Consider the following 21921-nt stretch of genomic DNA (forward strand, 5'->3'; position numbering starts at 1 on the left):
TTCGTGAAACGACGGTGAAACTCCCGCGTTGCGGAGTCACATTCACCAACCCGTCGAGCGTAGTCCAAAGGCCTTTGCTCTTCCACGTCCCAAGTCTGGACGATCAGGTCCGCAGGAGCCAAAGATTTACATCTTTTCTTAAAACGTGCGGCTGTCATCTCCTCGGTCTCCTCTGTACGTTGTCTTTTACGCCCTTCACACCGTTTTGCCTGTCTGGCAGCATCGCGAACTCGTTGTTTCTCAAGCCTTTTCTCTCGTTCTTCAGCAGTCTGCTGAGCACGTCGTTGTCGCCTGGTTGCATTCCACCGTTCTTACCTACTCTGTGATTCTTCTCGTCCTGTTGTTGATGCCGAGTCATCACTGTCCAAGACATTCTGAAGACTCCATGCAGGATCATCACCAGACGTACAAGTGTCTAGAGGTGCACGACGCGCTCGTCTAGTAGCATCGTCTTGCGCTCGCCGTTTTGCTAGCCGTTGTTCACGGTCTTCAGCAATCTCTTGAGCCCGTTGCAGTTTTCTCGCTTCGGCGCATCGACCATGCTTCTCCTTGTAAGACTGCACAGCAACTAATTTACCCTGACGCGAACTCCTACTTCTCTTTTTCCACTTTCACTCCTGTTAGCGATCGTCTTTTTATTACTGCGCAATTTCTTACCCTGGGTGGCGACCGTCCGCATCTTGGAGCCTGAGTGGTGCGCCCCGACCACCGCTTTGGCGAGGACAGAAGTGAGCGGTGCGTCAGCACTGACAGCGGCCTTTTCTTTCACATCTCTTTTTTTTTCGTTCTAATGCTAACACTCCCCCCTTCCTCCCTTCCCATACGGCGCGGTTCAGGTGTCGACGCAGCTGCGGCTCAAGGTCAAGCGTGGCGTCCGCTGGGGGTACGCAACGGCTCGAAACCTGGCGCAGTATTCCTTACGCAACAAAATGAAATTGACTTCATACTGTGTTCTAATCCCTCCATTATGCAGGTTGTAGAGGAAATCGGGAAAGTGCGATGCAGTGATCATCTGCAGTGACTAATCTGAAAAGGGAACGAAACAGATTAGTAAGAAAGAAGTCCATCAATGAATTAGCAGTGAAGGGTAGGGCAGAAGAGTTCAGAATCTCACGAGTCACTACAAAATAAATGTTCAGCTTTAACCGAGAATGACGACATTAGCCTAGAAGTAATAAACAATAATTTCAGATATCTGAAATTCAGATAATTGAGTGCGCTGTAGAAGTAGGTGCTAGGATAGTTAAAGAGGATACTGGTAAACTTTCTAAGGAGACGAAAGATATGATTAAGAAACGCCAAAGTATTAAAGCTTTCAATCCGACAGACCGGATGGAATTGGCCGAGATATCTATACTCATCAATAAGCGCAAAGTGGCCGATATAAGGAAGTATAACATGGAGAAAATTCAGTATGCTGTAAAGAACAGGGGAAGGCTTAAAGCGATGAAGAAAAATTGGGCATAAGCAAAAATGAGATGTATGCGCTAAGAGACAAGGCGAGCAACGTCATAACGAATATGGACAAGATAGTCAAAGTAGCGGAGGAGCTCTATACTGATCTCTATAGTAGCCAAAGTAGTCAGGACAATGAGACTGGCAGTAGGGAAAAACAGTCAGGCGTTCCGCCATTGACGAAGATCGAGGTTAAGAAAGCGTTAAACTATGAAAAGGTGGAAAGCAGCTGGATAGGATAAGGTAAATGTATATTTGCTGAAGGACGTGGGGATATCGTGCTAGGAAAAATGACCACCTTCTATACGCAGTGCCTGGTGTCATAGACGGTGCCGGAACCATGGAAGAACGGAAATATTATCTGAAATCATAAGAAAGGAAATGCTAAGGACTTGAAAAAATTATAGACTAACCAGCTTACAGTCTGTTAAGTATAAAGTATTTACTAAAGTAATCGCTGATAGAATCAGGACAACCTTTGACTGTCATCAAGCAAAACATCAAGCAGATTTTCGTAAAAGGTATTCTATACTATTCATGATATCCATACCATCAATCAGGGGATATAAAAATGTTCAGAATATATCTAGCCCTTATATATGGCATTCATTGATTACGAAAAAGCATTTGACTCAGCAGAAACCTCTGCGGTCATGCAGGCACTGCGAAATCAGGGTGTAGACGAGCCGTACGTGAAAGTGCTGGAAAATATATAGTGGCTGCACAGCAACAGCAAGTAACAAAATTGCGATAAGGAAAGGTGTTAGGCAAGCAGACACGATCTCCCCAGTACTATTCACAGCTTACTTAGAGGAAGTATTTAGAGTCTTGGAATGGGAGCATTTAGGGATAAGAGTAGATGGAAAATACCTCAGTAATCTGCGATTTGCTGATGACATTGCCTTGCTAAGCAACTCGGGGGATGAACTGCAAATAATGATTCATGACCTAGACAGGAAATGTAGAAAGGTAGGCATGAAAATCAATATGCAGAATACTAAGGTAATGTTCCACAGCCGCAGGAAGGAACAGCAGTTTACGTTAGGTGGCGAATCACTGGAAGTTGTTGGCGAATATGTCTACTTAGGACAGGTAGTAACCGCAGATCCGGACCATGAAAGGGAAATAGCAATTAGAATAACATTGCGATGGAGCGTATTTGGGAAGCACTCGCAGATTATCGCTCAAGAGGAAAGTATACAACAGTTGCATCTTACCTGTACTCACCTCCTATGTGGCTGAAACGTGGAGGCTAACGAAGAGGGTTCTACTTAAGGGAGGACAACACAGAGGGCAATGGAACGAAAAATGGTAGGGGTTACGTTAAGCGATAGGAAGCGTGCAGGTTGAGTCAGATAAATAACTCATGTTACTGACATTCTAGTGGAAATCAAGAAAAAGAAATGGGCATGGGCAGGACATGTAGTGCGAAGAGAGGATAACCGATGGTCACTTAGGGTAACAAACTGGATTCAAAAGAAAGTAAAGCGTAGCAGGGGGCGGCAGAAAGTTTGGTGGGCGGATGAGGTTAAGAACTTTACAGGGTCCAAGTGGATGTCGCTAGCACAGGACCGGGTTAATTGGAGGAATATGGTAGAGGCCTTCACGCTGCAGTGTGTATAGTCAGGATGATGATGATGACGATTTGTGGGAGGGGGGGCCTATCCATATGTATTCCAACTTTGGTCAGAATGGCTTTTCCTGTCCTCGTGGGGGTAAGCCTCTCAATTTGAGAGGTTCGCGCAGCTTCCGCCAGTTCTTCCCATGTGTTGTGTACCGCTCTTTTCACGCCTTTTCTTATTATTGACTCAATCTTTTCTCTTTCCACCGCTTTCAAATCCAGATACGGTGTCGCGTAGCTCACCTGGCTGAAGATGTACGCCTGTACTCTTTTAATCATTTTTTTTCTTTTATCTTTCGACCATTGTCCGCCACCGACTAATTAGGCTCAGGGTCTGCATCGCGGGACTCTCCAGCCTCTTGATAGTCTCGCCATTATGTCCATGTGGCTGAAGAATCACGCCCAAGATTCTGATTTGCTCGACCACTGGTACCGCCTTAGCCGCCACTTTGATTTTGATCTGCGATGGGGCTGTGCATCTTATGTGCTTCGGATTGTTTATAAACAATTCGGCCGCGTAATCGACTATGATGTCGGTGCCCTGGAACAGATTTTTGACGGCAGAATTCTTTCCACGGTTGATCCAAAGAGTGATATCATCCGCATATATGCTAAACTTTAATCCCTCCAGCTTAGCCAATTGCTGGAGGAGTTTCCTAGTAGCCACGTTGAAGAGTAGCGGAGACCGCACCGATCCCTGGAGCGTACCCTTACTCTCTGGCTCAATTACGGGGGATTCCAGCTTTTGGAACTTCATGTAGGCAGTTGTGTCCGCCAGGAAGTACCTGATGTGCCGATACGTCCTGGTTCCTACATTAATCTAGTTCAGCCCTTCCAGAGTCACTTCATGCTTTACGTTGTCGAAAGACTTCGAGAGGTCTAGCCGCAAAATTTATTTCGCGTCTTTAGACCTTGAGCTTATTATGTCATATTTGATTTGGAGTACGACGTCCTGCCTACACAAGTGAGGTCGGAACCAGACCATCTCCTGTTGTCACTGATCGCCCTGCTCCATGAAGCTCATAAGTCTAGTCTGGACCCAATGCGCTCTTTCAATTTTCCTGCGCATGAAGTTAAGGAAATTGGTCGCAAATTTGCCAATTGAGGAGGCTTCCCTGGTTTCGGTATTAAAATATTGCTTGGCACCTTCCGCTGTTGTGGGAGCTGGCCTTTTTCCCAACATTCCTTCAAGTACTCAGTTTGATACCTAATGGAGTCATCGTCTAGGTTCCTGAGCATTTTGTTCGTTAACCCGTCAGGGCCAGGAGCCGACTTCGTTTTACGTCTCACAATCTCCGCCCTTCCTTTCGGTTCTGTGATGGTGTCAAGCGCCTCGTTAGGCGCTCTACCATAGTCAGAAAGTGGCGTTCTCGAATTTTCCCCCACGTGAGTCTCAATTTGTTCATGAAATTGCCATCGTTCTCTTCGAACGCGTGCCTCGTTTTATCAATCTTATACAAGGTTGCGTCTTCGAGTTTTCGGAGTCTAACAAGTGCCGGAGGAAGCTCCACGTTTTGGAGTACATGCTCCCCTCCATTTCGTCACAGTTTATTCCAGTTTTGCTCGGATAATATGAAAGTATAATCTTCGATTTCCTTATTATGTCTCGCAATCCTTCTTCTGAGGTTGCGGTTTCATTTCTGCTTTTTGAGACGATGCTCCATGATTTGCTTAGCTTCTCATGTCTGCAGAAGACGGCTGTCCGCAGTCTCCGGGGCGTTATCCCCTTCGGTCGTTTTTGTCGCCTCCTTAACGTCCTATTTGAGCTCCCGTCGCCCATTCTGGTGGTTTCTGATGGTCTCCAGTTCCTGATCCCTCCTGATATCTCTAAATGAATCCCATTCAACAACGGCCGTTTTTCAGTTTTTCAAGCCGTTAAAAATGTACCAAAATTTTGCTCTTTAATGAGAGATTATGTACCTCGAGAATGCGAGTGTGATATGCGAAACTCGCGAAAAGCCTGCGTACCTCGTCGCCTCTCGTGTGTATTTGCATCTCGCATATCTTGTACCGTAAACTCTGTCTCCAGCGAGGTCCTCAGTAATTTTCACTTCCAGCAAACACGATGTATTCGCCCACGGCTGGGCCGATCTGTCACGAACGCCCCTTTGGCCAAACTGAATGTATATATAAGCATAGCTAATGCACGATGGAGCTAGTAGTTTATGGCGGCAATAAAAAGGATTAGAGGGCCTCTTAAATATCTCTTAAAAGGAGAACGGCGAAAGTCTTCCCTTTCTCTCCTATCACTTGTCTCTCATCGTTACCACTCATAGGTAAGCATATTTACCCATTTCCGGTCAGTTGCGGCCATTACCAGTCGTCGTTTGACATAGTGGCCGTTCCGTAGTCAAGCTGAGGCACGCCTAGTCATTGTCACTCATAGCTAAGTATGTTTGCTCATACCCTTTTACATATTGGTCTTCCCATAGTGATTTTGAGTCATGCTTAGTCATTACCGCTCACAGCTAAGGGTCATGCCTAGTCATTGTAGTCATTACTACTCATAGCTAAGCATGTTTACTCGTTTCCAGTCAGTTGCGGTCATTACAAGTCGTCGTTTGACATATCGGTCGTCCCGTAGTCCTTTTATGATAATTTTATTAGTCATTTTCATTATTCATTAACTTCATCGATATAACTCTTATTCGTTATCACCATCAATCGCTTTCATTCCTAATTTCCCTCCTCATACATCCGTTATTAGCAAGTGACACATTATCGCACAAATCCGACGCACAGATCCGACACACAGATCCCGCGCACAACTCTCGCGCACGAGATTCCGTTCCATGAGCCTAGAAAATCTGTTGGCTTAAAAAATGGAGGATGTTTTAACTCGCCTTTAAGAGTTCAGCGCGACAGCGTTATTGGACCCCGTTCGCATCGCCTTCTCATGCTCTTCGCCGAGCAGGAGCAAACGTTGATGCGCCATCGGCACTCGCAGAAAACGACTCATTCGAACGCCCTGCACTAGGAGAGCTATAGTAGCGGGACCACTGGCACCGCATCCGTCGCATGCAAGTTCCAGAATGCACCACAAGCACGTCCGTCTACTTCGCTTGCATACATACGACGGATGGGTGGACGAATGACGGCGGCTCACGACACCTAGCCGTGAGAAATAGCTTTTGTATACAAAAGCTACTTGGCGGCCACTCGCGCGATCGAAGGAATGCTCCAGTGAGCGCCGCATCGCAGGTAAGGAAAGCGGAACTGTTCTTTTCTACTCGCTTAACTACTACTTCCATAATTGGCTTCTTGCCGCACCTGAAGATTAGCTTATAGTCACAAGGCGCTGCATACACCAGGTCAACTTTTATTCCGAGATATGTGGCGGAGTGGTTGCGTGCTCACCTCTCACTGCGAAGGAACAGTGTTCCGCTCCGCGGGTTTTCGCAGAACGTTTGTAGTTTTTTTTTTTTTTTTCTAATTTTCACATTACAACCATAACGCCAGCTTTTCTTCGACACGGGGTTCTTATCCTATCGCGATAAAAACGGAGTGGGGGTGCTCTTCGCGTTAAGAGCTGACACGATAGCGTTTTTTAACATCGCCTTCTCCTTATTCTGTCACATTGAAGTTTGTTTTGTGGAAAGAAAGGCGCTGTATCCGTCTCCCATCTCTGTGGACACCTGCACTTACAATTAACAACGTACATTTGGAAATATAATCACTATCAGCAGACACTGAAGACTGCTTACGTGTGAGAACATTCTTTTTGCTAGCATAGCTATCCTCGCACAAAGAACATTCTCGTTCCTCACCAGTGTCTGCGTACAGCCGCAATAAATGAAGTTTCGCCTTGCATTTCGGCTGGTTGTGCCCATCATTGCCTCGGCGGCGACAGTTTCGCACCGCGACCTTTCACCTGTGAAGCGCGCTTGGCCTTGGGAGGGTTGTTCTCCCCAGACGCAAGGCCATCACATTCTGCAGCACACCTTGCATTGACCCAACGCGTGCGCCTCACTATGCAGCATGCCTCAGGCTATCTGGCTCTACACTGCCGCTGTGTCCTGTGGCCGACGATTGCGTGATGAGCCAGCTTTCAGAGACCATTACTGCCTCGGCTGCAACGTCTTCCCAATGAAATCTCGTCTAATTGGCACAGTAATACAGTCTCATTAAAAAAAACGATGACTCATTCTTGTTTCCTTCTTCACAGCATGCAAGCAGCGTTCACTTTTAAGTGCCCTCCGAAACTTTTACTTGCCTTCACTGCCGTTTTTGAGTATCCCTTGTGCTTGTTCATTTAGCCGGGGGCCTTGCTGAGTGCGTATCTCGGAACATGCGCTGGTGCACGCATCACGAATAACAGCGAGTCACTGGTTTATTCGCAAGCTTTAATAAAAATAAGACATTCATAGTCAGCGCAAAATGTACAGCCGTCGGCGTGGGTGGAGCCCGCCTTCAGTGACGCGATGAAACCGACTGCAGCGCCAGGGAGATTCGCACCGCCAGCTGAAGAGCGCTCGAGACGAGGTTCCACCAGAGGTCGTTGAAAGTCCGTGTGTGCTTCACTAAGAGCCTGATCAGGCCGGCAATGAACAGAAGCTGGGCGAGCATTGTGATGTAGTAGATCCTGAAAAGGGAGAACGCAGAGGAGTCAGGATGCGGCGCCAGACTGGTCGTGCATGCAGGTAGGCTTCAAGGGCCAGAGGCGAGCGAGCAGTGCCAAGCCGAAGCGCAAGCTGTGTGACGCAGCGCGATGCAGCGTGTTGTGAGAGGGGCGCAGGGCAGAAGCGCGATGCATGCAGACTGGCTGACGCATGCAAACTGGCTGGCCAGGTGTTACAGCTCGGGTGGCCGGCACAGTTCCTTGGCAAGCTCACCTTTGGGCCGGTTCAGAGGCGCTGTTACACAAGGCGGTCCATGAGGTTGGTTTTGTCTGAGTGATTCCATCATTGTGGCTGTTAAGGAGAGGGGGGTCGACATGCTATGTTGAGGCTTGCAAGAAAATGTCCGAGCCACCTAAGCCTGCACCCTCAACCGTTTTAGCTCGGCCGCAAGCCACCGATCAGAGAAAGTGATGCTCTGTGCGTGCAATGCGGCATAGTGTGCATCCCCATATGCGTGCCGTTTCAAAAAATATGGTTATATTTTCAATAAAAAAATAAAAGCGAATATATTCGTTCTCTTTCTCAAGCCACTGTGTCAGTACCTATAGTAATGGCACTAAACACACATTTCTTGGGTTACCGTCCTACGTGCATGCAAAGGCTGTGGAAGTCAAAACCTGTGCGAAGTGTGCAGGGCATGAAGCTTTATCTTGTCGAAAGAAATAGACACGTATTCGTGCGGCATGTGTTGAGTGCAGGTGTACAGAGCTACGTACCTGTTGAGGTTTCTTCGGGCGGCTGGAATCGTTGAAGGGTCTTCCTTCAGCACGTACCTTCGCACGCCCAGTATGTACTGCTCCATGTAATCCACCCAGTCAATGGAGCGGATGTCGAAATCGAATGTCTGAAGTAAAAGAAGAAAAAACGAAAGATCTTAGTTCTCCCTAGATTGTTGCTGCCTCAGAAATGCTTCGCAGATAGCGTGTCATGTATGCGCGCGAATACCTATTTCCTTTTGCGACTGCAACGTGCCCTACACTGTAATAAAATTTGGTTGAAAAATACAGAACTTTTCTGGCAGCTGTCCTGCCAGAAATTATCTGTTCAACGATGATTTCGGTTTTTAATGTTTCTGTAACTTTACAGTTTGTTTTTTCTGTGAACAGCTGATAGAAAATTGTTGTAAATTCACAAACAAATTTCTGTTATACAGCGGTTTCAGTTTTATTTTTATTTTTTATTTTTATTTTTTATCGCAGTTAAACAATAATGCAAATATGTCCCTTTTATATAGTCTTTCATTTCACATGTATTTCTTCCTGTAACAACAATACAATTGCGTTAAGCGCCAATTTCTTCGATGAACACTATAAGGCGAAGGCTGATTCCATCTCCCGAATATTTCTCGGCGCTGGCAATACTCAAGGGTACACATAAAGTTGGTCGTGCACCAGCCGTTGTCTAGCCATCGAAAAACAGCAAGTGGAAAAATGAATATCATGACACCACTGTAGCAGGGAGCCAACCAACAACGAACCTCAATGTGGCGCCACTAGTTATCTTCATTCGAATCGAAATTGTTACGCAGCCAATTGTCGGACAACGCCTTCGGGGTTGTCATACGATTTCGCTTTCTATTCAGAATTTACCTACTATTCAAGTAAAAATCAGTTTACGGTAGAAAGTTGAACAGACGACAAAAATATATCGAATTGTTTGCCTTCCAATCAAGGTTTCCGCATGGAAAACAGAAAATACTGCTTTCTTTTTCGCGAACGGGTTTCGGCCAATAAAGTAGAACAGATATTTTTTGTCATCATCATCATCATCAGCTTGATTAAACCCACTGCAAGGCGAAGGCCTCTCCCATATTTCTCCACTTAACCCGGTTCTGTGCTAGCTGCATCCATTTGACCCCTGCGAACTTCTTAATCTCATCCGCCCACCTAACTTTCTGCCGCCCCCTGCTACGCTTTCCTTCCCTTTGAATCCAGTTTTTTACCCTCGGCGACCATCGGTTATCCTCTGTAGAACTCTCTTGGTTAGCCTCCACGTTTCAGCCCCATAAGCCATTTTTTGTACGGGGACATAATTAAAAAAAATACCTGTAATTTTACACACATGTTTTACAGTGTACCCTTCAACAGACTGACGCTGGCCTTGTTTCTTCCTTAGCAAAGAAGGATAAGCATGGGAACTGATTTTCTGCAGAAACATTTTTAAACTCGTCTAATTGAAGTGGAGAGATGCAGTCAGGAACTAGTTTTTTTTTTTTGTACGTGGCATTTGTCTCAAGTGTACATTGGAAAAAATGGCAGTCTCACTCTTCAGTAGTTAAGATTTCGTGTTGAGCTAACCTAGCATACAAGCGAGGATGTTGAATGATACCACGAAAAACAGATCGACCTCAGTTCTCCTTGTGCAACTTACACAAAACTAAGCAAGAACGAACAGTGTTGTTATACTGAGCCACGTCGCACAGTCAGGAATATACCGCAAATTTGTGGCATCAGAGATGATGCTCAGGTTTTAGACACGAGGCTCATAAATCCGTACGGCAGTAGGTGTGGCCCCCAAGCTTCTTCCATCTAAGCGTCCGACTCAACATGACCTTTCATGTGAAAGCTATAGTTGCTAAGTCCTGTCCGCGATTCCCAAAAATTTCTACGATAACTATACCAGGAAGATACGGCTCCCATGAAAACTGCACATGAGCGCTGCCTCATACTTCGACAGACCGAAAACGGTTGCAGTAAATCACATCCTCGATGACACCACGACCACCTTTCCTACATCGAGGATAACTGACGTAGAAGCAGCCACTGCCATGGCTATCGCTGCAGGCAAAACATATTAAAGCCGCCCTCCGCGCTATATGCTGCAGGGCACTTTATGCCTCGCAGTATTCAAATTCTCACGGATTTGGGTACTTTCACGTCAAGTTGATGTGGATCCCAGGATGTAACTACAGAGGTCAATAAACGTATCCTATGCCATTCCCCAAACCTTTGCACAAGAGGTGCCGAAGAACAAAGAAACTTTCTCTGATCTGGGGAAATACCCATTTAAGTGGGCGTGTTGTTGGGCGAGTGTCGTTCATGAAGACCACAGGGTACTGCGCACATATCAGCAAGAACGAGAAGAGTGCAAGACAAGCGCATACTCGATCACGACTGATATCTAACTGAAAGATGAGTCTTCTGGAGTCTCAAACCGTCGTATTAAAGACTAGTATCGAAATGAGGGCAGCTGAGTTTTTTGATGCGAATAGTCTGATATGGCGATTTGAAATTAATCTTTCGATTAGATATCAGTCTCGATCAAATGTGCGCTTATTTTGCACCCTTCTTATCCTTGTTCGTATGCGCACAGCGTCCTTTTTTATACAAAATTCATTGCCAAACAGTTTCGCCGTCTTGCAACACGATACAGACACCATTCCCCGTAAGTATGCGCAGAGAAAACTCCAGTGACTGGCATAAGTTATAGGCGAATTCAGACATCACGCTCTCATGCACACATTCCTTCTCTACCTCTGTCCACACAATAGAAAAATGACCTAACGTTATTCTGAATACAGATCTCCATACGTTACGTGGGCCTTTGAGCCCTATCCCGCTGTTCTACCAATCCCCTCCTTCAGCTACCTTGGAGGCCGCGCTGCTCACCACTGTCGCCATGTGTAGGCCGAGCAACGGGTGCGGCCTCCTACAGTGCGGCCGAGGACTACGACAGCCATAAATTTTCGTAATAAGCTGCATTGTTTTTTTATGGCTGGAGGAACCGAAATACTAAACAGCACTTGTAGACATCTGGTAATTGCAGGCTCGCGCCAACGTGTGCACACGTGACACGGGCTAAGACACTAATGCGTTATCACGGGAGCCCTGTCGCTGAAAGAAAACAACTAAAAAACGTGCCCGCCAGTCTGCCTTAAGCTACGGATTGAAGGTGGCAAAGAGCGAGAGGAAAATCAGTTTTTAGGGAGAGGATGGAGAAATGAGGAAGCGGGTGTGGGGACGGCTTGCCCTACCTCGCGGTCAGGCCCCTCCAGGCGCCCCATGAGGAGACGGAGGTTATCCACGCTGAAGGTCCACTCGTGGGTGACGAAGAACTCGAGGATACCCATGGCACGGTGGATCCTTTTGTAGATGTCGCACAAGCTGAGAGAGGACAGCACATAAATGCTAAGTTGGAAGTCTGTTTCCTTTGAATTACGAGTTTTACTTGCGCTCATACATTCCTTCCATAGCGATTCGAAACAAGAGCAAGGCAGTGCGCTTATGCTCGGAATGTAATTATAACAGACTTAATTACGTAAAGAATAAAGTCACACGATTAGGCATGGTCAAACGAATGTTGGCGTGAAAACATTATGACGTTCTGGTTGACCGGTGCGTTTAACCCGCTTTCATTGCGGTCAGACTCGAGTCTCGCATGCCGTTCTTCTAGAACAGCTCGTATCATCCGCCTTTCACGTTAAGATGCCGTCAGTTAGTGATACTGTACGAACAAAGGGTGCGCCAGAGAAATGGGCGCTTAGGTCGCTCGACAATTTTCTGACGCCACAATTGCTATGGTATTGAGCGAGACGGCTTGCGGTACAATGGCTATGGCAAAAGCACCGCCTACACAAGATGACGTTACGGAGAGGCATGGCTTGGTGAGTACACTCACACTGAAACTGTCTTCTTGCGACCCTTCCGAAAACACAGCTCAAAAGGCTCAACCTGCAAAGCTAAAAACTTGAGCGTTTTTTTTTTTTTTTCACACATACATGTCCACGCGAGGAGCGCGATAACTACCAATAGATGCTAGCGGACTTGAGCATAACAAACGAATGAAGGTTGAGACGGTCATTTCGTCTTGGACGACTAGATCAAAAGCGGGAGCTCACATGGGCTTGTATCCGCCGAGGCGGGCCACTGTGTCGGCGATGAAGGCGGGCAAGTTGTGATCAAGCTGGACGGCGATGGAGTGCCAGAAGCGCGTGGTCTTGAAGCTGCCGCCCGGGTAGCGGAATATCTCGCTGCTCGGGTACTTGAGCACGAGCGGCTTGGAGTAGTCGAAGATCTGCTGCCACGTTAGGCGCCGCATGGCTCCTGAAGTGCAGTTTATGACAAACGGGTTGGCCGGCTTCTCCTTCCAGATGTGCCACGTGGCGGCAAGCATCATGTTGGCCACCATGTCGACGGGGTAGATGTCTGCCGAGTTGTTCGGCCGCAGGTACATGGTGCGTAGTACTCCCTTGCCCGTCTGCATGCACGGAAACGGATTCACAATCCGAATCAGCACAATTCTCAGCGCAGCTTTGATGCGATTGACAGGTCACTTGCAAGTGAGAACATCGCCCTCGATTTCAAGGCACAGCTGATAAGAGGACAGGCAAGAAGCCAGCAGTCATTATTTGTGAAATGGTACAGGAAACATTGATCAGTCCGAATGTTTGCAGGCAAAGATGACGCCGCGCAGTCATCAGTATTTGGGCTGGGTGGTCCAATACACTGATAGTCACATCTAGTTATTTGCACTAGTTCCGCCAATTGGGGTGCAGAATTTTCGCAGTTTGTCAGTGCAGCGCGCGCTTGTTGCACTTCAGCAGTCGTTTCGCAAATGTTCCCGCCTAGTGCAGCTCGATTTCTTGGCTGTATTGCACTCTACGAAGTAGAAGCACAGCTGTAAAAAGGTATACGGCGGCACATATGTGCGTTTTTTATAAGCTTAGCTTTCTTAGAAGGAGGATCGAGGTAGGTGCTGCTGCTTGTGTAATAATTGGAAACGCTATAGTACTCAAGTCCCGCGGGAAACATTTCAGCGCATATTTGTATAATGCGAGTGCAATACGTGCAACAATTTTTGTTCTAGAAAACGCTATGTCCTTGAGCTGATTCATGGGCAACAAACACTTGCGATTTCCTGTTACAAATTATTCATGCGGTTTCAGGTTTTACCGCAGTTACGGCACGGCTAGATGATCAAGCCTGCGCTCGGCTATTTGCTTAGGAAGCAAAGTAAGTTGTTGGGAGAGTTGGTAACGATCTATATCTACAGCGCGATAAACGGGACAAGGTGAGGGACCATGTGAAACAGCCTGTGTCTGCCCTTATAAGTTTCCTCATCTTGTCTGTTATAGCGCTGTAGATACGAAACGCAGGGACAAATCAGCGCGAGTGCCAGCTACACATGAACTGTCTGAACCAGCGCTGCGCACTAGCGACCACCGCAGAACTCGACGGAACAAGTGCAGCGAGCGCAGCTGAAATTCGGAGAGACATGATAGGCTTCTACACACTTAATTGCCTAAAGTTTTTGGAACTTCTCGTCAGTTCCAAGTTATGAATTCCGGTTTCTTTTATTTCCAAAAAGAGCGAGGAAAGTACATACCGCGATGATAAAACCAGCTGGTCCGTTGAAGTTGTCAACCCAGCCCTGCGAAGAATAAGATAGTGTCATTTAATAAAAGTGAACTCAATGTCGCAGTGGGCTATGCTTTTGCACAGGTACCAAGATGAAAGTGTTTTCATTGATTAAGGTATTAGTGTGAACCATCAGAATGTTGTACAGTAATGCGAGGCCCAGCGACGTAAGCAGAGTTGTGGTTTTTTTTAGCAAGCATAAAAACGGCACTGTTCGTTAGCTCATGAACTCATGCACAGCACATGCCACAAATACAAGCGATGCGTTAACGATTAAGCTGCCCGAGTCGTTTTAGCTATAACACTAATTATTCTGGGCTTTCGCAACTTTAGATGAAACTCACGGCTTCGACTACGCACAGCACTCACCGGAAAGGGCTCCCTGACGGCGCATGTGACAATGGAAGGGCGCACAATGACGACAGGCAGGTCGGCAGCCTCGTGCACGAGCATGCTCTCCGCCAGCGCCTTGGTGTAGTGGTAGGTGGTGGGCCGACCGCCCATCACCTGGCCCAGAATCTTCTCCTGCAGGTCGTCCTGCAGCCACCTGCACCGACGGTACGTGTGAGCAACCTTGCCTCGTTCACCAGGAACGCAGCTATTTCAGGTGGCCATCGTTTCACTCTACTGTGAGAGCAAGACGGCAGCACGATTTATCGCGAAACAGAATTAATGTAAACCTTCACGCGTACCCTCGTGCGATGTCCTAAATGGAGGACCCTTCCATGGAAGACGGTCATTCCAGCCAGTGGTCCAGACGTGCACAGACGTCATACTCAGCCTTTTTATTTTTTTTATTTTTTCAGTGATTTGGCTACCTCTGAGAAGGGCGAAAATTTGCTTGAAAACGCGCTCTAGTGAGACGCACCCTTTATCAGGTTCCACGTGGCGAAGAGCTAAGTATGTGCGCTTGACTGCTGGCGACATCTGTCGCATCTGCCTGTCGCTAGCGTCGATTGAGCATACGAATTTAAGGCCGGCTGTTCGTTTTCAGCCAGTGAAGTGTAGGAGAGGCAAGCATGAGCTGCTGTGTGAAAAAGGCTAATTGAAATGTGCCCTTTGCACCGAAGGCGCTAAAGGGTGATTATCAAAGCAGGTTAATGCGTAGCTCTGCACCCCAATTGTTGTTTTTAAAGAGTAGCATCATTCACAATATCAGTGCGTATCTTTTGTAGAAGCATATAAAGTAGGGACAAACAAAAAAAACGACAGCATTACAGCAACGGTTGCTTGCATGCGGCCTACAGAGAGTAATTAATGGTACCACGGAGTTTGCTTTTAGATAAGATGTAGTTTCTACAAAGACACTCAAAGATTAACTCAAGACAATTATCTGGAAGCAAGACGATGCTTTAGGCTGTGCTCTTCTGCGCGAAATTAGCAAAAGTTCTGCACATGTACCACACAGGGCACGCAAGGTCCATTGCGTGCTCAGGCAGCGGACAGCTCGCTACGCATGCCACTTTTAAATGAGAGCCACCGAGGTCATCCATTGTGCCGCCTGCCCCTGTTCTGTGGCGGGTGGTTTCTAGAACAGCGGTTACCCAGCTCGTGACACCATTTTTACGCAATCGCTGATCTGCAGGTTGTTCACACGGATACGTGAACTTCTAGACACAGTAAACATTACATGCGGACTCTTGAAATAATTTTTTGGTACTCCCCTTGTGGCAAAAAATCGCGTCTCGTACAATTTCCCGTCTAGTGACAGCGACTGAGCCGAAATAGATTCAAAACTAATGTAGTATGCGCATGTGATAGAGCAGTTTATACGGATCTCCTACGCAACCGTTGCCCAAATTCGTTTGTGTGCTGTGTTGTCTCTACAAGGAACAGCCTTTAAGAGGAACAACCAAAGTTTCACTTTCAAAGCATCCGCCACGATGAAGCTTCGGGTGCATGATCGCTCTTGCTCCTGCTTACTGGAAAAGGGGTAGGAGCAGACCCGCCGGTCATTGGCATCGCATCTCGCCCTATTGATTAGTCATAATGCAGAGCATACTGTCGGTACCGTCGCAAATGTTAAAACGCTGCTTCCTACAGCGTAGCGCATTCACTTAATTTTGCATGCCGTGAACACTGGTTTTCATTTTGGCTATAAATTCAAGGAACTAGCCCCGGCGGTAGTGACAAGTACAGTGCGAAATTTAAAGAAAGGCAACACTCAGTACTGCAGTGAGCGTTTAGAATGCCGCAGTGTGAACACGGCATCATAATCGGTCCAACTATGTTCAGTGCCGGTGAATCGTTTAGCCCATAGCCATACAGTAATTCACGTAGCGCACAGCGTAGACGCCCATAAAAAAATCGTGCGATGCAATATTTGCCAGCTACAACAAACCACCTTAGTTCCTTTGTGGAAGCCATTAGAACATGAAATCCTTTTACCAGACGAGTGCCGATCAAAGGTACACAGCGACATCTTTGACAACATTCAATACACACAAAACGCTTCCTGTACAAGTGCAAGCTACGCACCGTTGATCGATTATAGATCGTCACGGCTAGTGAACATGGCCGCACAAGAGAAGCGTTGGTTTTACAGCGATGAGGGTAGATAATTTATAGTGACGTTGCAGGTGTCGGGTGTTCCTTGGGGTATTTTTAAAACTGAAAGCAGAGGCAACGTTTTTCAAACAAGCTCCGCGTGAACAATTCAAAGAGCGACTAAAAATAACAAACCAAACTTTATTCCTGCCTTTTAAATAGCATGCACGAAAGGTAGCATCACAGAGGGAATAAGAGGACTCTCTTAAGCCTGCAAGTAGATGTTAAACTGTCCGAGGAGGGAATGCTTACTCGGAAACATCGATGACTTTCTGGTAAGGAATTTCTTCCGGGTAAACGACCTCGTCGACGTGGTTTCTATTGCAGAAACAGTAGGCTGTGGACACGTGGACAAAGGCCTGCCGGGAGAAAGAGCGGCGCTTGAGGCAGGCCGGACGACAACCTTTTGCATCGGTTTTGACAATGGCACCCAGTCGAAAAAACTACAGAACTGTGTCAAAAATACGACAAAATATCCTGTAGTTCTGTCGCAACCATCAAATTTTTGTGTAGTTGTGTAGTTTTTCTGTAGTATATTTGTGTTGTCTGTTGTTTTGTAGCCCATTTCTGTTGTAACTACAGAAATTTCTGAAGTTACTGCAGAATGTTCTACTGTCACAACAGGTTTCCCGTCAAAAACCGCACATAAATTCTGTCGTAACATCAGAAAAGTTTCTGTAGTTCTTTCCGACTGGAAAGGTAGTGAACAAGGTGAAGCTATACGCACACATTGCCTGAACAAGAAATTACTCGTGGCCTGCAATTCTACCGAAACATCGTGCACCCTGCAAGACTTTTAAAAAGAAATCCACGAAGATATACACTGATTCTGTGCTAAAAGCTGCTGCCTGAACAAGCGTGCTTTGAATAAAAGACAAATAACTTAAATATAAATATATTTGCTCCTCGGCATGAATGGTGCCATCCGACGGACATGCTTCTGTCCGTAACAGATATCAGAACTAATTGATTAGAAAATGACCCGTGCGCCAGAAACTCGTTAAGCGCAGCCGGGCGCCCAAGTACTTACGGCTATGTTCTTGAGCTTATGGCACAGCTCCACCACTCTTCTTGCGCCCAAAACATTTATGTCTATGGCTTTCCTGCAGGAAGGGCATCGCGGGAGGAAAAAAGACGTCAACGTTCAGTTACAAAAAGGTCAAGTACAGGTGCCGGTTAGAAACATCATAGACACTAGTGTTGGGAACGATAGCCGTAATAATTTCTGAAATATGTCGGCCTACAGAATCTAATTTTTCTTGGATACAAATGCTCGCTCCTGTTAGAAATTTCATTTTTTAGCCATGGATTTCATACATTTACATCCAACAGAAGTGTAAGATATAGCATCCATTTATTTTATTTATTTGCATCCTTGCGCTAGTGAACGACTAAGCCTGAATGCCAATTGAGCTATACAGTGGAGGTCATCTAAAGTGGCCCAGTTTCTTTATAGCCACGAAGCTCTGAGTATGACGCTCATGAATAGAAAGACGAAGTGAACAAGAATATAAGGAGGCTACATAGAAAGCTGAAATTAATTACCCTTCCTGTACAGCTGACAGCATTTTCTCCTTATATTCGTTATATGTATGCAACCTGTTAAGCCCTCCAACATGCCTTAAAATTCGCTTAATCTAGTTTCACCAAGATTTTTATTTGATGCAACACAAAACATGACGCTGAGCGAGGACGCCTCACCTCAATGGCTCGTCGAAGCGAACGGACGCCGCTGAGTGATACACGATGGTGACATTCTCGACAAGTGTGGCGAGGTCTTCCTCACTGAGACCCAGCCCCGGCTCCAGAATGTCGCCAGTCACTGGAACCACCTTACTGAGGGCCGAAGGGTTCTCCTCTTTAATCTGGCCGAAGACCTACAAAAACACGATCTGTATGTCAACGGACAACGCAGCACGGGCGGAGAGCATACGAATTGAAATCTCGGCGATTTCTGTCCGCTTTACGTCCAGTTGTCCCTAGGCTTGTATCGAGTATGAGGTGTTCAACAAGTTCTGATTAATATCTCATGTGATAATATTCAAAGCAACATCATCGCTAACGGTAATACGGTTAAATTCAGTGATTGGGACTGCTGCTCTTGAAGCAGTCGTGAGGGTTGATCCCAAAATTGAGAGGACATATTGTAGCCTTTTCTTTCGCAATAACCTCTTTCTGACTGCGGGAAACAAAACTCATTTAATGACGAACAAACAAAATTCATCTTGTAAGAACACAGGGTGGAAGGCCGTCACCGGATTCTACATGGATTCTTAACCGTCAACATAAGCTCTAGTGAGCAGTTAAATCCATTGTCTATTTAACTATACCCCAAAACAGGCGCAGAAATATGTGTTGTGTTGGGTTTAATGGCGCATAAGCAGCTCAGGCTATCATGCGCCAAGCACAAGGTTGTAAATGGCGTACACTATTTATTCTACAGTTTCCGCAAAACATTTGCTTCCTTTAAAAAGCTAAAAACACATGATAGATCGACAAGTCCGCTTTCACCTAAAATCAAAGCTGGATGGAAAGGAATGTGTTCATCATAAAATCGAGTAAAATACTTTTTCCTTAGCATTTCAAATCTTGTGCATGAAAGTAAAACATGGTTTATGGTGAGTTGCTGTCCGCATTCTTCACACAAAGGTTTGTTTTCTTTTCTCAACAAAAAATTGTGCGTCATATGCGTGTGGCCAATGCGGAGACGGCATAAAATCACTTCTATAAAACGTTCTTGATTGCGACATGATTTCCATTCCCCTAAAGTGAGCTTCACCAACTGCAGTTTATTATTTACCTCCTTACTCCATGATGACTGCCATTCGTCCTTTAGCTTGTTGTGCACCAGCATCATACAGTCTCTGTATGGCATGTCTATGTTCTTTATTCGTTTTCCATGGGCCTGGGCAGCGCAAAAGTCTGCTCTCTCATTGCCTCCAATGCCGACATGACTCGGGACCCAACAAAACGTTATTTTATGTCCTCGAGCAGAAGCTGTTGATATGTTGTGTATGATTTCTCCGAGTAGTGGTACAACTGCATTTTTGTGGTGAAGGGCTGTGAGAACACTTAAGGAGTCTGTGTATATAATACTGTTTGTAATGTTCTCGTTTACTATTTTGCTTACAGCCACTGCCAGAGCATAACATTCAGCTGTAAAAATACTTGCACACTGAGGTAATCTCACAGTTTTTTCCCATTTTCCATGCACTATTGCACTTCCTACGTGTTTTGTTGTCTTGGATCCATCCGTGTAAAATTGTGTGCAATTGTCATACTTTCCTTTAAGAGCTAGAAATTCTTGCAGGATGTGTTCAGGTGGTGTTTTATGTTTAGAAAACTGAGTTAGTGTGAAATCGCACACAACAGGAAGGCTGTACCATGGTGGCAGTGAATTTTGCCTTGATGCAACATTGGGGAGGGCGTTTAGTATTCCTAATTCTTTGCATTTATCCTCAAATCGAAGTAACAAGGGTTTGATTGACTGAGGCCTATTTTTGGACAATATTCTGGAGGCACATTTAGTGACAATGGGGTAGCATATATGTTTTGGTAGGGAGCGTATTTTCAGGATATATGAAAATGTGAGCATGGTCCTTCTAAGTTCTAGGGATGGTTCGTTGGTGTCTACATAAAGGCTTGCGATAGGTGATGTCCTATAAGCACCAGTAGAAAGACGCAAGCCTGAATTTTGTACAGGGTCCAAGCGCTTCAAATATGAAGGTCTTGCTGATCCGTATACAATGCAGCCATAGTCTAGGCAAGAGCGAATGACTGTGCGGTAGATGTGTAACAGGCACGTCCGGTCAGACCCCCAGTGTTTGCGTGAGAGGACTTTGAGTATATTCAGAGATTTGGAAGCTTTCTTTTTCAGGACGTTTATGTGAGGAAGAAAAGAGAGCTTCCTATCAAATGTTAAACCTAGAAATTTGTGTTCGTGTTTTACTGGTAGTGTGATTTCATTTAGGTAGATGGTGGGGTCAATGTGCAGTCCTCGTCTAAGAGAAAAGAGAACAGCCACAGACTTTTGCGTGGAAAACTTGAAACCATTTTTATCTGCCCATGATGCCAGCTTATTTACAGTTAGCTGAATCTGCCTCTCACATGTAGTTACGTTTGATGATGTGCACGCAATTTGCAAATCGTCTACGTAAACTGAATACATAATGGATTTCGGTATTACTTTAGCTATAGAGTTCATTTTTACTATGAAAAGCGTGGTACTTAAAATGCACCCTTGGGGCACTCCAGTTTCTTGTGTGAAGTTTTTAGAAAGTACGGAACCGAGACGTACTTGGAAGGATCGATTATGTAGAAAGTCAGCTAGACATTTTAGCATCCTGCCGCGAATTCCAAGCTCTCCCAAATCTCGCAGGATCCCAAACCTCCATGTGGTGTCGTAGGCTTTTTCAAGGTCAAAAAAGACGGCAAGGCAGTGTTGCTTATGTAGAAACGCTTCTCGAACTGTATTTTCGAGGCGGACAAGGTGGTCAGTAGTGGAGCATGTTTTCCTGAAGCCACACTGGTGAGTGTCAAGCAGTTTTTGGGATTCGAGGACAAACATCAATCTTATATTTAGAATACTTTCAAAGCACTTTGCAAGACAGCTCGTCAGGGCTATTGGCCTGTAACTACCTGGAGAATTTGGAGACTTTCCAGGCTTCAAAAGTGGCACTACAATGGCCTTCTTCCAGGACTCAGGAATTTTTCCGGATATCCAGATTTTGTTAAACAGTTTTAACAATGCTTCTACAGAGGTTTCTGATAAATGGGCTAACATTTCGTAGTGCACATCATCAGGTCCTGGTGCAGTGTGTTTGCCAGCTGACAGTACTCTATGTATTTCTTCTAGTGTAATTAAAGCATTAAAAGGTTCATTCATGCTACCAGTCATTGGGAGTTTTTGTTTTTCAACTGTTGATTTATACTTTAAAAAAGATTGTGTATAGTGCGTAGAGCTTGAAACTGCAGCAAAATATTCTCCCAATATGTCTGCTTGTTCTTCTATACTGGTTTGTGCACCAGAGGTTGTGAAAAATGGAACTGTGAAGGGGGAGTACTTTCCATCTAGTTTATGTACTTTTTCCCACATGTCCTTGGATGTAACTGAGCTGTTGATAGAAGATACATACCTCTGCCATGATTGCTTTTCAGCTGTGCGGCGGATATACCGAGGTTTAGATTTTGCCTTCTTGAAATTTATCAGGTTTTCATGTGTTGGGTAGCGGCGTAAAATTCCCCATGCTTTATTTTGTTCCTTTTTTGCTTTTCTACATTCTTGCGTATACCATGCTTTACGATTTTGTCGCACCACACCGGA

General features: G+C 45.7%; 1 protein-coding gene across 3 annotated transcripts in view; it reads right to left on the reverse strand.

Annotated features, from left to right (window-relative positions):
• Window positions 1-7376: 7376 nt before the first annotated feature.
• LOC146192357 (putative fatty acyl-CoA reductase CG5065) overlaps window positions 7377-21921 on the reverse strand; it is a 41769-nt gene continuing 27224 nt past the window's right edge. Inside the window, exons 4-13 of one of the 3 annotated variants that reach the window (XM_084602465.1) lie at window positions 18300-18475; window positions 17629-17701; window positions 16851-16957; window positions 14421-14598; window positions 14020-14064; window positions 12533-12891; window positions 11669-11798; window positions 8412-8539; window positions 7909-7986; window positions 7377-7658 (exon numbers count right to left, since the gene is read on the reverse strand). In XM_084602465.1, coding sequence (XP_084458591.1) covers window positions 7487-7658; window positions 7909-7986; window positions 8412-8539; window positions 11669-11798; window positions 12533-12891; window positions 14020-14064; window positions 14421-14598; window positions 16851-16957; window positions 17629-17701; window positions 18300-18475 — 1446 coding nt within the window. In that variant the 3' untranslated portion in view covers window positions 7377-7486. The remainder of the gene's footprint in view (window positions 7659-7908; window positions 7987-8411; window positions 8540-11668; window positions 11799-12532; window positions 12892-14019; window positions 14065-14420; window positions 14599-16850; window positions 16958-17628; window positions 17702-18299; window positions 18476-21921) is intronic. The other 2 variants (XM_084602463.1, XM_084602464.1) reach the window with 2 other exon arrangements.

This window comes from Amblyomma maculatum, chromosome 4 (assembly GCF_055883805.1).
Source record: "Amblyomma maculatum isolate TAMU_Amacu chromosome 4, ASM5588380v1, whole genome shotgun sequence".
NCBI classification, from domain to species: domain Eukaryota; kingdom Metazoa; phylum Arthropoda; class Arachnida; order Ixodida; family Ixodidae; genus Amblyomma; species Amblyomma maculatum.